The sequence below is a fragment of the Phalacrocorax carbo genome, chromosome 2, assembly GCF_963921805.1.
Source record: "Phalacrocorax carbo chromosome 2, bPhaCar2.1, whole genome shotgun sequence".
Lineage (NCBI taxonomy): Eukaryota > Metazoa > Chordata > Aves > Suliformes > Phalacrocoracidae > Phalacrocorax > Phalacrocorax carbo.
In genome coordinates this window covers 22572157-22588818 of record NC_087514.1, presented here as the reverse complement: position 1 = coordinate 22588818, position 16662 = coordinate 22572157, and the positions used below count along the sequence as shown (strand labels likewise).

Genomic DNA, 16662 nt, shown 5'->3' with positions numbered 1-16662 from the left:
GTGATCTAATACCTTTTCTTGTCAAGTTTTTGCTAAACTGGAATTTTTCTTCATATGCCCAATATTTTGTTAATACTGGGCAAATTCTAGCTAGAAAATGCTTCCATATCATTAATGTCAGTTTTTAGCCTTTATACATTCAGAGAGTCTCTAGTGCAGTATTGAAGGTATTTCTAAAATAGTCTAAAAAAGCAAAAAGGAGCTGAAGGAAAGTCTATACCCTTGAGCAGTGTAGTATCTTTCTGTCTACTTTTCATAAAACTAGCTTTTAGAAACCCATTTTTTTCTATTATGTATTGATGATGGTAATTCTCTCAAGATTTTTGCCATATTTTAAGTGTTTATATCTATGGCAATAATTTTCTATGGATTTATGAATCAAACACAACATTCCAACTGAGTACCACTGGTTCTTCTCGCCTTGCAGCAAGAGAAGGTCTTGGGGATATTGGTGCATGAAAAACTGAATATGAGCTGGCAAAATTAACTTGCAGCCCAGAAAGCCAACCATATCCTGGGCTGTATCAAAAGAAATGTAGGCAAGGGAGGTGATTCTCCCCCTCTACGCCACTCTCATGAGACCCCACCTGGAGTACTGTGCCAGCTCTGGGGTCCCCAGCATAAGGAAAACATGCACATGCTCAAGCAGGTCCAGAGAAGGGCCAGGAAGATGATCAGGGGGCTGGAGCACCTCCCCTGTGAGGACCAGCTGAGAGAGCTGGGGTTGTTCAGCCTGGAGAAGGGAAGGGTCCAGGGAGACCTTATTGTGGCCTTCCAGTCCTCAAAGGGGGCCTACAGGAAAGAGGGGGAGGGACTCTGCATCAGGGAGTGTAGTGATAAGATGAGGGGTAACAGTTTTAAAGTGAAAGAGGGTCTATTTAGATTAGATATTAGGAAGAAATTGTTTATGGTGAGGGTGGTGACGCACTGGACCAGGCTGCCCGGAGAAGCGGTGGATGCCCCCTCCCTTGGACATGTTGGAGGCCAGGTTGGATGGGGTTTTGATCAACCTGATCTAGTGGAAGGTGTCCCTGCCTGAGGAGGGGGGTGGAGATTTGGAACTGGATGATCTTTAAGGTCCCTTCCAACCCAAACCATTCTATGATTCTATGGTTCTATGACTTACAGCTGTAGGGAAATGGCCAGATAGTGGAAAGGTAAATGTTGTTTAGGCTGTGTTATTAATAATTTATCATCCATATAAACCTAAATAATCTAATCCATTGCTTTGGCAGATATCACTTAATGATTAGGATAAATGAACTTGGTGCCACAGTAAGGCCACATATAAGGAATTAAATTTGATTTTTTTCCCTTTTCAGCAAAGTTTCAGTTATATCCGGCATTAATCTCATTTCTAGAAGAAAGCATCCTGTGGAGAAAGGACATGAAACTATGTGTTCATGGTTATCCTTCTTTCATTATTAAATATTAATCTATTAATCTTGTAACTGTTTTGTGTTAGTTTACCTGGTTATGCATTTCAAAATTGCTATATACCATGAAATATTCTTTGGCAATTTTAAAAGTTGAATCTGTTCAACTATCCATTTTTACTATTTTTCTCCTGTAAAATTACAGAAACTTGATCCTCACTTTCTGCTCTGTCAACTCAAGCATCCTGAATGTCTTTTATAGTCTCTTGCAAAGTTAACATGGCTCCCCAGCCTGACATCCAGTTGCTGTCATGCTTGAAAAGTGCTTCAGTGAGCATACATTTAACCTTTCTTGTTGCTGAGCTCAACAACAAAAGTCAAGGTTAACTTAAAAATTACTACAGATCCCAACAATCTGACAATAACTGTACAGAGAGTGCTGATGTCATCACTCTCTTTAAAAGTTTTCATAAGTGTCTTCACAAAATGTTTTAAATCAACACTTTCCTTAATTATGTTTTTCCTGTTCCTTTACTATGTTCTCTTAGCTGATTGCTCACGTTCTGCTTAAGACTGAGTTATTGAGAATATTCTGCAGTTTTTGTAATAGACTTGTGTTATTGAAGGTGCTGAGAACTATACAGCTTGAACAACTCCCTCTCATTGTTTCTCAGCTATTTGCCAGTTGGGTCTAGTCAGTCTTGGTTAGCCTTCTTTTTATTAGTTCTCCTACCTTTTATAGAAATGCTGTTACTGATGGACCAACATTAGGTCCAGAATCTTCTAATACATAGCCCTGAGCTTTAGTTAGAATTTCATCATTTGTGTCTTGACTGTGGAGATCCTTACTGAAAACTGGCTTCTTGTGTGTTGGTGACAGGAACTGTAAAACATTAATTAGCTCGGATGTTTATATACACATGGAGCTACAAAATGAGCATTCATTTCTCCTGTGGAATATAAAAACTGGCATCTTATTTTCTTTTTTAAGTAAGTCTAGCGTAATTAAGTCTCTCTTCATTGCAGTAGAATTCAGAGTACATCTAAGAGCTTGTTTATGTTACAAGACTAGATTTATTTTAGTTGTTTCATTTTAAAATGCTCTTGATACCCACACAACTTTCTTGGAAGAGACATAGTTATATATTTCAGTAAATTTTTTTCATGGCTGTTGTGTTTCTAGTACTTCTGCAATGACTATTCAACAGTGGTTTGCTTCTTGCTAGAAGAGGTCGGTGTTTTCCTCTGTGTGCTTTATAGTTGTCATCTTGACTGGATGATACCTTTCTGTATAAATGCTGCTAGGCAGCCAGGGTTATCCTTTTCAGTTCCAAGTGTTCACTTCCATATACTTCCTAGAGTAGCTAGTGATATTCCATGTGGATTTTTATGAAGATCCAGGAATAAATTTTCTTCTTTGGAAAGCTCTTCGTTGAGCCTCTTTTATGGAAGACTTGCTCTAGTGCAGACAACTCTAAGAGACAATCAGAAACTAAAAAGGGGACACATCCAGAGCTGGTCTCAGCTCTGCAGAAAAGCAAAGTACTTCTGGTAGAAATACCTAATTTAGGCATCTGAACTGGATATCTGAGGATGACCCTGGTCCCCCTGGTTTCAAGAAGCCAGGTTGTTGTTATGCGCATACGTTGTTACTACATGGTAGTGTGGTGGGAAGTTTTTCACAAAGCGTCTGTGAAAACCTAGGCAGCACAGGCATGGTGGACATCTCCCTTCCTCCTGTCTGAGCCCTGGGATCTAAAGTGAAGGAGGTCTGTCTAGGCAGCCGTAACTGTTTGATCCTGCACATTAGGGTGCACATTTGGGCTCACATAAGAACTGTGGATTGAGAGCACAGTGCTTAAACTACTGTGGAGCAAGTTATTTTAGCTTGAAGGTCATTGTAAAGTCATGCCCTACCAATATATAATATAGGTGCTACAGCTTTTTACTGAAATACAATTTGTTTTTTTTCTCTAAACTTGTGGTCTGCTCCTATGTTGGATAGAGTTAGGTGCTGCTTTAAAAATACACACATTTAATCCTGGCTCACCAGCATGTTGAGAATGGAGTTGAATTGCAAATTTAAAGTTTTATGTACCGGGGTAATTTCCAAGAGTTATTGAATGCACCTGCCTCATTTCATAGAGGCCCAGCTGATGTTCCCTAGGCTGAACATGTTCAGCCTGCCAGCTCTGTCTTGGAGCGCCTGCTGTACACAGCCTACCATTCATTGATGAGCCACCACTGATTTAATTCACTGGATTTAATATTGGGCCTTTACCTCACATTACTGAAGAAAATGGACATTTTCACAGCATTTTTTTCTGATTGCTCTTTTGTGGAGGCATCAGAACAGCTCAGTATGACCTATTTCATCTATGCCAGACTGAAATATGAACCACAGAGATATTTTAAAACTGAAGTTCATTGTATGGTATCACATAGATATTGTGATTGTGGATACAATGAAGAGGGGGAAAAAAAAAGATGCACTGACTCACATTCATTAGTCAAGTTACACTTTTAGGAGTTCAACAATCCAAAACAGCCTGCAAAGATGTTATTAGGCAAAACAGTTCTCACATGACTGTCCACGTTGCTGATATTTCCTTACTGTTTGATCATTATTGAAATAGCTGTCTTTTTTATTTAATGGTGATAATACCCTAGTAATAACGGAGTGTTTCTTTGAAAGAAAATTTTCCTCTTCATCAGATTTAAAAGTTTCCTTTGAAATACCAAGATACTTTCAAGTGCTGGGAAAAACACCTGCTGAATGACCCCTGTGGTAAGAAACTGAAACACTTTAAAAAGATTAGACTCAAAATTAGATGCAATGATGTTCAGGTGAAGTGTATTATGATATATTCTCTGTGATGGCTGAGGGAAAAATCTTTGGTGTCAGAATACCTTTTCTAAGGGTACGAACTCACTATTATTGAGGTGGAGAAAATCTAGGTTGCTGCTAAGTCTGTATTTTTCCCACGTCATGCCACTTTACCATGGCTTAAATTTATTACAGTCAGATTTGTCTGGGGTATGGTGCTTTTATGATACAATGGGTACAATGGGTACAATGGTACAATGGGTATGGTACAATTTATTTGTAGGCTATCTTGCATAGATGGAAGATACCTTGCTCATGAAATTATGGAAAAATAAGGTTGTAATTATTTAATGCAAATGAGACTGTCTACACATTTGCTATTATTTTCACATTCTTGACATATTTTGAAAGTGAGTTCTGATGACTGTTGCTAGAAATAATTAGTCCATTGATTTTCACTGTTTTTTTAAAACTGGTATGTAAAAAACATAGTTTCAGTTCTACAGTATGTTCAGCACATCAAACTGAAGTGGATGCTACAGCTGTTTTAGCCTAATGGTTGAAAATGGTATCAAAATTTGACTTGTTAAAAACTAAAAATAATAGATATTACATAATTTCATTTAAGACCTAGAACACAAAGAAGATGCTGGACCTAGTAACACAAAACATGAAATACTGGAACTGCACAATTTTAAAAATAGTTTAAATTAAATGCCTTGACCAGCATGTACATTTGTAGGCAATAGTACTGTAGCAAGGCAGTAATCAGCTAAATACCATAATCCTCCTTATAGGGTAAATTCTTACTTGACCTCCAGCTATATACAGCACATGGTAACAGCATTAAACTATAACACTCCTCTCATGCTCTCAATAGCTTCCCATTGGGTCAGCTCTCTGACTTGAATTGCTGTTTCATATACTGGACTTTTTTTCCTAGATGCCTTATATTTTGTAATTGCATTTTGAGGAAGGGAAAGGATGGTAAAATATATTTTAAAAATTGTGTCTCAAAATTAAGAGGCTGTTCATATGATTTCACTGAACCTAGAGGATTAAATGAAAGACACAGCCAGAACAGAAATTGATGTATTCTCATGAACCCGAGGCTTCCTACTTCCCTGATGTGCAGTGGCTGATCAAAAGGTAAAGCAGGGAAGAAAGATGCTGAATGTGTTATGTGAAAACAATGTGTAACACTCAGCATTTTTTGCTCTTTTTGGGGATGATTAGGAAGATGTTTTTTACTTTTAGCAAAAAAGGCTCAATGGAAGTACTGAAAAACTTTGTATTGTGCTTCAGATATATGAGAATAGTATCTTTAACAAGTCTACTTTTCTTTAAATTAGTATTTGAAATTGTCTTATATTTTCTCTGACAAATATTTCTTTGTTGAATTTCTTTTCGTAAAATTAGTATATGCAGAATTTTGGAATTTTCTTGTATTTTATATCTTCAAAGTCCTTTCTGGTAGCAATTCAGTGTTGTGTTAACTCAGTCTTATGTTTTAATGTTTCTGTAACCTACTATTCTTTTAACACCCCAGGTTTTAAACTCATTTGAATCCTGTTGTATGGCAGCTGTTAATTGATTCCACCCTTCTGCAAATGATTTCCGTGGTGTCAGTACTGAGACAGATAACTGGAATGCACATTCTGACTGATTGAAAGCAATTTAAACCATTTTGCATTGTTTTTATGATTAGCTTTTTCAACAAGAGATTTTGCTAAAAAAGTAGGTGCTATTATTTCTTGTTTATATATTAAATGGAAATAATTTGCAAAATATTCAATTTGAAAATGTTCAAAGTAGAAATAAAGAAAAATCTCAGGTTAATTAACCTATTCGTAAAAGATGATAAGCATTCATCAATGTAGCTGAATGAACAGTAAGATTAAAATACAGTTATTTTATTCCTCTCTTTGCAGTTCTCTAAAATCAAATTATATGATATACAGGCTACTGAAAATTCAGACAATATAAAGGAGGACAAAGGGATTTCTACTGGTAGCCCCATTTTCCTTTCTGTGATGTTTCTGTTGTAATAAAACCACAAGAAATTAACTTATTACCTAAATATTTGTAGGTAAGCAGAACCAGCAGTTCATTGTTTTTTCCATGTTATAACTCTTTTCCCACACAAATTGAAATTAGCCCTTGAAAGCTGCAATGCTGATTTTTTTTCTGAATTGCTTATATAGAAAATATGTAATTCTGAAGTAATTGTATTTTCTTATATGTCTGTGCAATCATGTCAAGTTCAAGGCAAAGTTATCAGTGGTGAATTTAATTATGTTAATGTTTTCTACTAACATTTCCTTTCGTTCCATTGATACCTGCTTGCAGTCAGTAAATTTATATTTTCAGATAAAATCTAACGGAGATCAACATCTGCAGTATCACTCTCGTGCTTCAGTAAATTTTATAATCGTAATTGTAAACTTAATTCATTATTGTTTGGAGATATTTAGCTGGAAGGTATTTTAATGGTTCAAAATATGGTTGCTATAAAATAAAATTTGTAAAGCATGGCTGAAATGAGAAATGAAATAACAGCTCAGATGAACTTAGAGAATTGCTTAGATATTTGAGTGTTAGATGTACTTCAGGGCAGCCTGTTTAAAACTATATTGGTCAAGAAATGTTATAAATACCTTTTCTTTTTATCAGTGTAGGCTGTTTAAATGAATTAGCTTGCAAATCATGCATTGATTTCTTACATTCCTTTTTTTTTGGCGGGGGGAGGGCCGTGAGAAACCAAGGAGCAGGGAACAGACAGATCAGATGAATCTAGTATAAAACTAGACAGCATAGAAGAACTGAAAAAAGAGATCTTGGTAGAAACTGAAACTGCCTAGAAGTCAGAAAAAGCTTTTTTTTTTTCCCCCTTTTTCCTTTTTTCAAAAAAATCAGAGCCATAGCTGCTTTGGAGAGTGTGCAAAATGATTTCTTGTGCACTATGTGACTCAGCAAAAGCCAAAGTTATAAGCAGAGAATGAGAAAAGGAGTTAAATCAATACCAGCTAGTCTCTTAGAAACACTTCCAAAAATAGGTAAACATTTTGCAGGTTCTTCAGTATGGCAAAGGAGGTCTGTGGAAATGCTTTCATAAGTACCTAACAGCGAGGGAGTAGAGCCCCCCTGAGAAGGGCAGCCAGGTCTTAATTTTGCACAGCAAGTTTTCTGGGTTCATTGCACACATGGGAGTTTTGGTTGCAATGTCCGGAGTGCGTTCAGCTCACCTTCTTGCAGCCTAGGAACTTTTTTGCAAGGTGTCATGAGGGTGTTTTAGCTGCTGCCTGTCACGGTTGTTTTAAAACAAGTGACTGTGGAATACAACACATAGAAGTATAAAAGTTCAGAGTAGTAGAACTGTTCTTAAATGATCGCTCAGGAACCAACAAATGCTGTTTTCCTGACAGAAGCCATACAGTAAAGCAGAGACAAAGCTATGATCAGTGTATTTGATGAGGTCTTTAACGAGAAGCCCTGTGTCTCACATGGCATTTGTCACAGGGTAATGTGAATTTTTACCTACTCTGAATTATTCTTTCATGTAATCACATTTTGAAAACAGTTAAGCAGAACTACAATATGTGCAGGAGAAATATTTTCAGTTTTCATTTTGCAGTAACTTTATTCCTTGCTAATTTATAGGAAACAGAGGACAAAATATTAAAGTATTGTCTAGTAGTTTATGATTAGGTCTTACAAGTAGGTGGCCAATATTCAGTTTTCAAGTAGCTGGTGATGGCTCAAGCCCACTGAGTCCCTACTATTTTTTAAATTACCCAAACCTTTTAATTTATAAAATTTCCAAGTAAATATCGGTAAATTCAGATACCCATATGTTTGAATATATCTTTAGAATTATATTTTCTTGAAAGCTTTCTCTAATCTGAGTGTGTCTTCTATTGTTCTGAAAACAAGATTAGTAGCCAGGAAGATCTGAGATCTAGTTTTGACTGTGATATAAATACTTTACATATTACAGTGTTTTTGAATATCTGTAGCTTCTGAAGTGTGATGGAACTTACCTTTTAAAATTTCCTTTTCCTCAGTACGCCTGGGTTATTTTTTTTAAAATGTAAATCAAAGCAGAATAGTGTTTCCTCTTCAAGGGAGAATACAAATTAATGACAAAGACTTTAGTTCCATCACTGAAATCAGAGCCATCAAAGCAGAATAGCTGTCTTATATTCTTCTATGCCATATTTTAAGTACTTGCATCCTATTGTAGTGTGTGGGAGTTGAACAATTTAACTTTATGAGCAGGTGGTCAGGTTACAGTCAAACTATTTGCTTTTTCATAGTACTAGTGGTACCTGTAGCATGCTGGAAATAAGTTTCCATCAGTGTAAGGTTGAGAGATGTGTGTTAAAAGATCAAATGTCATGTATTGATAAATTACAATAAAAATATACGGTGATAATTAGTAGAAAAATAAGTTACAGTTTCTATATCTGAAAAAATAATATTTATAGAATGTGCCTGATGAAGAGGTGCAGGCTCTAGAGTTTTCTAACCATAATAGAGATTTTATTTTATTATTGTTTCAAAGATGCAGTAATTACAATGGCCTGGAGGATTTTTCAGTGCTGTGGTAACCTTTTTGGAAAATGTGGTAATCCTTCTGACAAGAGATCTGTAGTGCTTAGTTGAGCTGGCAGCTGGAGGGTGCGTATGACAACTTTTGACACACATATAAAGTTCTCTTAACTTTTAATGTTCCAGGAAAGTCCTGGAAAGGCAGGCGTAGTGATTTTCCATGGTGGATCTAGCTGGAGATAGATGAGGAAAGGCTTTCATTAAGGTATCTTTAAGGTAGTTAACGGTGAGAAATGGATTAGACAAAGGCTCATGAAGGTGAGTGAGAATTAGCTTGGGATCTAAAAATAACAGCAGATTTTTAATAGTGGTGACTGGCCATAAATTTTCATGAGTACTGTTCTTCCCACCATGGTTTAATAACACTGGTTTAAGATGTATGGCATACATTGTACAACTGTGTTTGTAGCAGGTATTTTAAAAATGAAAATAAGTGACTAATAGTAGAGAGGGACTAACTGTGTTGTGATGACCAGTAAAGAGAATGACAGGCTTGAATTCTAAGCGGTATGGTGACTGCTGGGCAGGATGAGCCCTCTCCTGCAGGCGAGGTTTCTGGCTGATCAGGTGTACAGGTACAGTTAATTTATTTCTGATGGATAGGATTTCAACTTCTGGCATTTGATCCTGGTAGTAAAGTAGATCCCTTCAGCAGGGATGAAATTAATTAGAAAAAGAGTTTGATAGTGCCAATCAACATAGGCCCGAAATGAAATTAGTTGCTTTTATCTATCAGGCTGCTTTCTCTGAAGGAAAAGGTTGAATTTTCAGGAAGGTCTTTATTCTTGCATGTGGCCTAGTAGTTGCCACATACAGGTTGGAATAGATTGAGGACCCAGCTGATCTTTACATTACTGTCAACCATAGATGGTGTTCCTATATTAATGTCTTAGCAACAAAATGGAGGAAAGGCAATGAGTGCTTGTGGTAAATGTATAGGACAAGATTAGAAAATGTAGAAAATGTTTGTGTAAGAGGTATAAAAGTATACTGCTAAATTGACATATCCTCCTCTCATTAACATAGTTCATGCTGGAAAAAAGGGTGGATTTTTTAGAAAATCTTATGCCAGTTCCTCAGATAATGTGCTTTCCTGATAGAAGTACATTTGCCTCAGCAAAAAGTCTACAATAAGTGGTTTTACTCATTCAGAAATTCCATCTTTTTTTATCCCCTCAGCCTCTCCCCCCATTACTTTGTAGCAGAAATGTTTCCAGGAGAGATTTGTCCACTATTCTTTGCATCTATATGAGGACACTCTGACATGGAATTGTATACATATACACACGCACACACGCGTATATATGTGTGTGTATATATATATAAAAACTCCTATATGTAGCTAAACCAGTTCTCACTATTCTGTTGTTTATATTACTATACATATATGTATGCAGATGTTTAATACTGAAGAATGTACACTCAGTCTGCTCCAAGGCATGTCTGAGATTTGTCAAAGTAGGTTCTGTATGTTTTTTTGTGTTACACAGTTCATGATGGAGTTGATCCTATAAACCATGCTCACTAGAGTGTTTTGATGTCTGGGGGAATGAAATCTATGCAAAAATCTGTGGCTATGAATACAACTTGATCCATATGTAATATAGGCTGAGTATTCACAATGTGAGTTTTAACAGTAGAGTATGTGTATATTCCATGTGCACACAGATTTGTCTCAATCTTGCAATGAGATCCACATGGATGAATGCCTTATCTGTTGAGTGCCATTTATTCCAATTGGATTTGCCTAAAAAATTTTTGCCTATATGGGGGACAGAACTGGGGAGTGGAAAATAGACACATTTTTATTGTAGGCATGGCAGAAATTTTCAACGATGTAGGTAAATTGCATTTGGAAAAATTTATTTTGGGGTGTGGCATATTTTTCATCAGCTGAAGTATTTAAACGAAAAATATTTGTCTTCCTTAGAGTAAGTTTCCTCATCTAATCTCTGTTGTTGTAATGAAAACATCTCTGTCTTTGCAAACTCTCTGGGTTCTGGTAGTTTTGTTGTCCTAATTGTCTGTTCTCATTGGCCATTCTGGTTTTAGACTTATGAAACTCTGTTCGTGTCACATTAGAATGATTCAGCTTGAGTCCTCAGTAGCAGAACCCATAGCGTTTTTGTTAAACTTACAGAGGTTATGATTTGTGCTGGTACTAAGATGACACTTTAATAAGACAGATAGGACATCTTAGCTTCACCATAAACAAACAGGCATCCAAATGATGCTTATATTACTTGTCACGCTTCACAGGGAGAGTTGCATTTTTGCAAGATTGAATTAGTTTCCTCATTTGCAGATGCCATTGTAAGGCTAAAGTACTTGAATATTTACAAGGCAGGACCAGGTCCAAATCTTTCAAGCACAGTTTAATGACCCTGTATGGTAGCTGAGACAGGGTACCAATTTGCCAGTCACCCCTCTGCATACACTCTGCTCAGACAGTTGTGGGTGTCCCTCGCTGACCAGAGACTGCACTTCCTTTCTAGCTGTGAGAAGAGCATTTTGTCTCCTACTAGCTAGACAGAGCCCTTTCTACTTTCCTGGGCTCCATGGATAGCCTGTTTTTCCTTCTCCCCTTCATTAAATTGAAGCCTTTCCTTTCCTTATCCCTTCTAGGGCTACTGTGGCAACAACAGGGCTGTGTCTTTGCTCTCTTTTTCCCGTCCTTCCTGACACTAGGCAGGGTCTCCCAGCTGCTGCCTGCAAGGCTACCCTTCAGGAACAGTGGCCATTTGTGAGGGTAGAAAACATTTTCAAAGGGATCTTAATTATAAAGATAGAACTAAGCGTAAGAAGAAAGGGCTGGTAACACAAAAATAGGTTCACATACATATTTTAATTACTTGGAGCTTGAGCTGATCTGTCTTATCCCAGAGAAGGCCCACCTCTCAGTCTCTTTTATCCACATCTGGGATCTTTCCTCCAGTTTCCTGCAGGTAATTCCTTCAGATCCAGCTGGGGTGAAAAAGTAAGAATCTGGACATGTCTGGAAGTATAATTTTAAATGCTTGTTACCCTGTTGGGATTGATAAAGGCAGGATTTAGAGCTCCAGTTTGTTTTTTTCCTATGAATCACTACTCCCTATTTAATTGATCCTTTCTAATCAAGTAGCAAACAATGTTTTATCAAACAAATTCCAGACACATCCTCTATTAAAATATTGCATGTAACAAAATCACACGGTTCAGTCAATCGTTTGTCAGTGTCAGGAAGGAATATTTGTTGATAATTCATTTTTCACCTTCCTGTCAGGCCTCAGAAGTTGTCTATGGCTAGATATTGTCTATGACAAAGAGTCAGTGCTTAATGTTGTACAGGACCTCCATTCTGCTCTCTGGCTGATGTGGCTTGCTCAAATGACATCCCTACAGGGATGGGAAGGATTTTTTTTGTCAAGTCAGACAGGCAGGACTTTGAAGCTTTTTCCCTTCTTATGCAACACAAAAAATGTTGTGTGTGGTTTTTTTTTTTTCTGAGTTCAGGTGTTCTAAGTCCATCTGATTTAGACATGTGCTGCCGCTGGATCTTTGTCCTCTTTTCTGCCCTTGGTGCACATTATAGTTTTGTGGGAACCGAAATGTATGTTTTTAAGCAATAATGGTTGCTGAAAGATCAAACTAACTGGATGATCCATCTAGTCTTAATTTCTATGGTGCTTATAATACCCTGTAATAAGGAAGTGTATGGTGAAGTTACATAGATGTAAAATTATTACAAAGGATTACAAAGTTTTGGTACTTGTAAAGCAGTTCTGACTACAATGTACTGTAAGTATTTGTATTCTGTATTTTATAATGTTGTATTAGCATTTTTCCTTTAAAGATGTTTTTGATTTAAATTGTGCCCCATGAGCAGATGCGTAGCATGATGTGCTTTCTTTAATTTAGTACAGAAAATGTGCAAGAACACTCACAAAGAAATGCAATGAGCAATTTTTTTTCATCAGCTGATCATTCTATCATTTAGTTAACATTCACTGTATATTTGTGCTACAGGAAATATTGACAGAATTCTCTTCCTTCTTTCTTGGCATGATTATTTAGGAAAAGAAGTCCATCAATATCAAGAGAACAGAACAGAAGATACGACCAAAGGGACGAGAGAGACGAATATTCACAGTATGCTACATCAGACAGTGCGATGCCCAGGTCACCATCAGATTATTCAGATAGGCGGTCACAGCGTGGACCTCAGTTATATGAAGAACCTGAACTGGGTGATTATAGAGATTCCAACAGAAGGAGTCGCAGGCGTTCCAAGGAGTATCCGGTAGAAGAGGAAGATGCACAAAACAGGGAAGAATATGAAAGGCAGCGGAGGGAGGAGGAATACCAGGCACGATACCGAAGTGATCCTAATTTGGCTCGTTACCCAGTCAAGCCACAACCGTATGAGGAGCAAATGCGTATCCATGCTGAAGTGTCCCGAGCACGTCACGAACGGAGACATAGTGATGTCTCACTGGCAAATACTGAGTTGGAGGATTCTCGGATGTCTATGCTGAGGATGGAACGACCATCAAGACAGAGGTCAGTGTCTGAGCGCAGGGCTGCCATGGAAAACCAACGTTCATACTCTATGGAAAGAACTCGAGAGGCTCAGGGACCAAGTCCCAATCGTCAGAGGACCACAAACCATAGCCCTCCTACACCTAGGAGGAGTCCAATTCCTCTGGAAAGACCAGACATGAGGCGCTCTGATTCATTAAGGAAACAACACCATTTGGATCCCAATTCTGCCGTACGGAAAACAAAACGTGAAAAGATGGAAACCATGTTACGGAATGATTCACTCAGCTCAGACCAGTCTGAATCTGTCAGACCTCCACCACCAAAGCCCCATAAAACAAAAAAGGGAGGTAAAATGCGCCAGATTTCATTAAGTAGCTCAGAAGAAGAATTGGCATCCACTCCCGAGTATACGAGTTGTGATGATGTAGAGATTGAAAGTGAAAGTGTTAGTGAAAAAGGTAAGATTTCTAATTTTTTTACCGTTTCAGTATGTAGATGTGGTTTAGTTTCCATTCCAGCGTATGGTTATTTTACCTATTAGAATTGATTGCGACCACATATCTGCAGCCATTCACAGATGACTCAATTTTGTTGTGATGGGAGTTGTTTTTTCTGATTTTGTGTTTCATTTACCTAAATCTAAATTTAATGATTTACATGGAAAAGAACATCACAGCTACTAGGAGTATTTGGCTATGTTAAAGCAACAAACATGTCTGTTGAAAAACCTGTTAATTAAATCTGCAAAGTACCTAAAGCTGGGCTGTCATATAAGGCCATGGTTTCACATCCATTAATACAAGATTTGCATACTCCTGGATCATAATGGATGCATATTTGATCTGGATCAAGTGTGGGCACATGAGCACATTTCTGTTGAATTAACTAGAGCACATGATACAGAGCTTATGCCAGTCTCATGCTGGCTGCTGCAGGTTAAAGAGCATCTTATCTGCAAAAAACCTTGTGTGGATGCAGTTAACCCATTCAAGTTTTTAAACAAATTTAAAATGACTGATGTGGTTTATACCAATGAAGGTTTCTTTTTGCTAGGGGGTGTAGTGCTTTTTGGTTTTAGTGCTCTTTAGGATTCACGATGTTGGAGTTACTCCATTGTCAGAAAGAAAAGCTAAGATTAATTGAAATGATTCCCAACCTATCCAAAGGTAATGTATGACTTAAATGTGAAAGCTTTGTGGACCATCAGTTTAAACTGAATCAAATAAATAATATTAGTTTGCTTACCTTCATGTATGTTGTTGGTCTGTAGTACAATAGTTATAACCTATTGTCAGTTATTATTCTTATGCTAGTGCACCTTTACTAATGTCATAAACAGTCAACTGCTGTTGTGGATTTGGATTAGAAAATTTGCTACTATTTGTTATTAATATTGCTATCAAATTGATTCTGAAGCAAATAACTAATTAGAGTTAGTGAAATAACTCTGAATTATCATATGTCAATAGCAGCAACCATGGTCTGATAAATAAGGAGCAAGACAGTGTAGAATTGAAGGAAATTTCATCCAGGTCAAAGTAGACAGTTACATGCACTTACATGAAACTGCTGTGATGAAACCTTGACCCCCTTTAGTCTTCCTGATGAGCAGAAAAACGATCAACTTCAGGGTGTTCATGATTTTGATCTCGGTAACAACCTTGAGGAAAATAGACCCAATCAATATATGGGAAGTAGTAACAAAGTGTTTACTTAATGCAGTTCAGCATAGGAAAAATAGTGTACAGAATAATATACAAACAATATATATTTTACATACAGCATACAAAACATACATTTAAAACATACTATACAAAGAATGTTTGATTCTCTGCCATCATAATAATCTAACATAAATTATAGCTTTCACTTAAATAATTTTGTATTTTAACTGTCAAAGTTAAACTGTTGATAACAATAGTTAATGATAATGTCATGTCTGTGCTGATTTCCGACGTAGCGAATGAAGTTAAATTGAGCATGTATTTCATAAATTAATGAAAAAAGCTTCAAAATTTTACAGGAAAAAAATGCTCTGTTTTGTTTTGTTCATCTTGACTGAATTACTGTAAGCAGTTTTCATGACATATAGAGTGTAGCTATGTGAGCATGGCCTAGCGGTGGCCTGTGGCTGGAACCAGTGTGGAGAATAGCCTTGGTTTTTCATAAAGGAAGAAAGCAACTGCTTGAACTGAGGAAGAGGTCTGACTGCTTCTGACTGTGCCTGCTTCCAGCCTGAGCTGGAGGGTCTTGTTTCTGCCCTTGCTGATGGGCTGGGAGGCAGTGACTGTGCATGGAACAGGCAGCGAACCCAGCAGTAACGCCTGTACCTGGAGCCAGAGCCAGCAGGTGCCAGCCTCAGCAGCCCTGGTCGTGATACCAGACAATATCCTCAGTCCCATTCATATTGCTCCCTCAAACATTAACCCCTGGAGTGAAAACTCCAGAAAAGCATTTGCTTGAGTGGATTTGGGAAGATTTGGCTTCTGCATGGCATGGGGGAGGAGAGATCTGCTAGGATGAAGAGGAAGAGGGGGTCTCACCACCTGGATCCAGCCTTGACAGCTTCTATAGGTAGATCTACAAAGTCCTACCTCATTCTTTTAATTTTCATTAATCTCTCTTACCATATAAACCAGCCTACACTCAGAGTCCCTATAAGCAAGTGATTTCTTCATGAATACCACCAAAAGTAATCCAGCACATAAACCCCCATCAGTCTTCCTTGTATTGCAATACATTATTTCCTTAATTGATAAAATACAATTATTTTAAATAGCTCCTGTAAAAATGGGTTTCTCCCTCCCCAAATTACTTGCTTTCTGCCCTTCAAAAACTCCCTAGGCCTGAGGATTTCTCAGCTGTACTTTTAAGCCACAAAGTCTGTTTGGCCAAAGATATAATACTAAATATAAAACAATTGGCCTTGGAGTGATGAAGGGTGGCAATGTTAGAGTGAGAATTTGGATGCAGTAATAATGAGTTTTCCAAAAGAGGGCAATAACTTGTTCTCCACTTCTTTCTCTATAGCGTACCCATTCTCTTCACAGATTTTGCAAATAAATATTAACTGCTCAGCTGTGAGGAGCAGCCTGGCCCTGAGCTTCAGGAGCAGCTGTTTGCGAAATTACATCTGAGATTTTACAAGGCCCTGACATTATTTTTTAAGAAACTAGTATGAAAATTGTTAATTATCTGAAACTGTAGGAAAAATTATAGCCATATGCTCTTAAAGGGGTGAAAGTTTGCCTTTTTAAGCTTATCTCCAAACTGAAGAGGATTGATATATGTATGGATGGAACATATATATGCATACGAAATGAAGAC

General features: G+C 37.4%; 1 protein-coding gene across 1 annotated transcript in view; it reads left to right on the top strand.

The window, feature by feature from the left end:
- Nucleotides 1-16662, top strand: part of RIMS2 (regulating synaptic membrane exocytosis 2) — a 339727-nt gene that overhangs the window by 49124 nt on the left and 273941 nt on the right. Inside the window, exon 2 of the mRNA XM_064442256.1 lies at nt 12868-13793. Coding sequence (XP_064298326.1) covers nt 12868-13793 — 926 coding nt within the window. The remainder of the gene's footprint in view (nt 1-12867; nt 13794-16662) is intronic.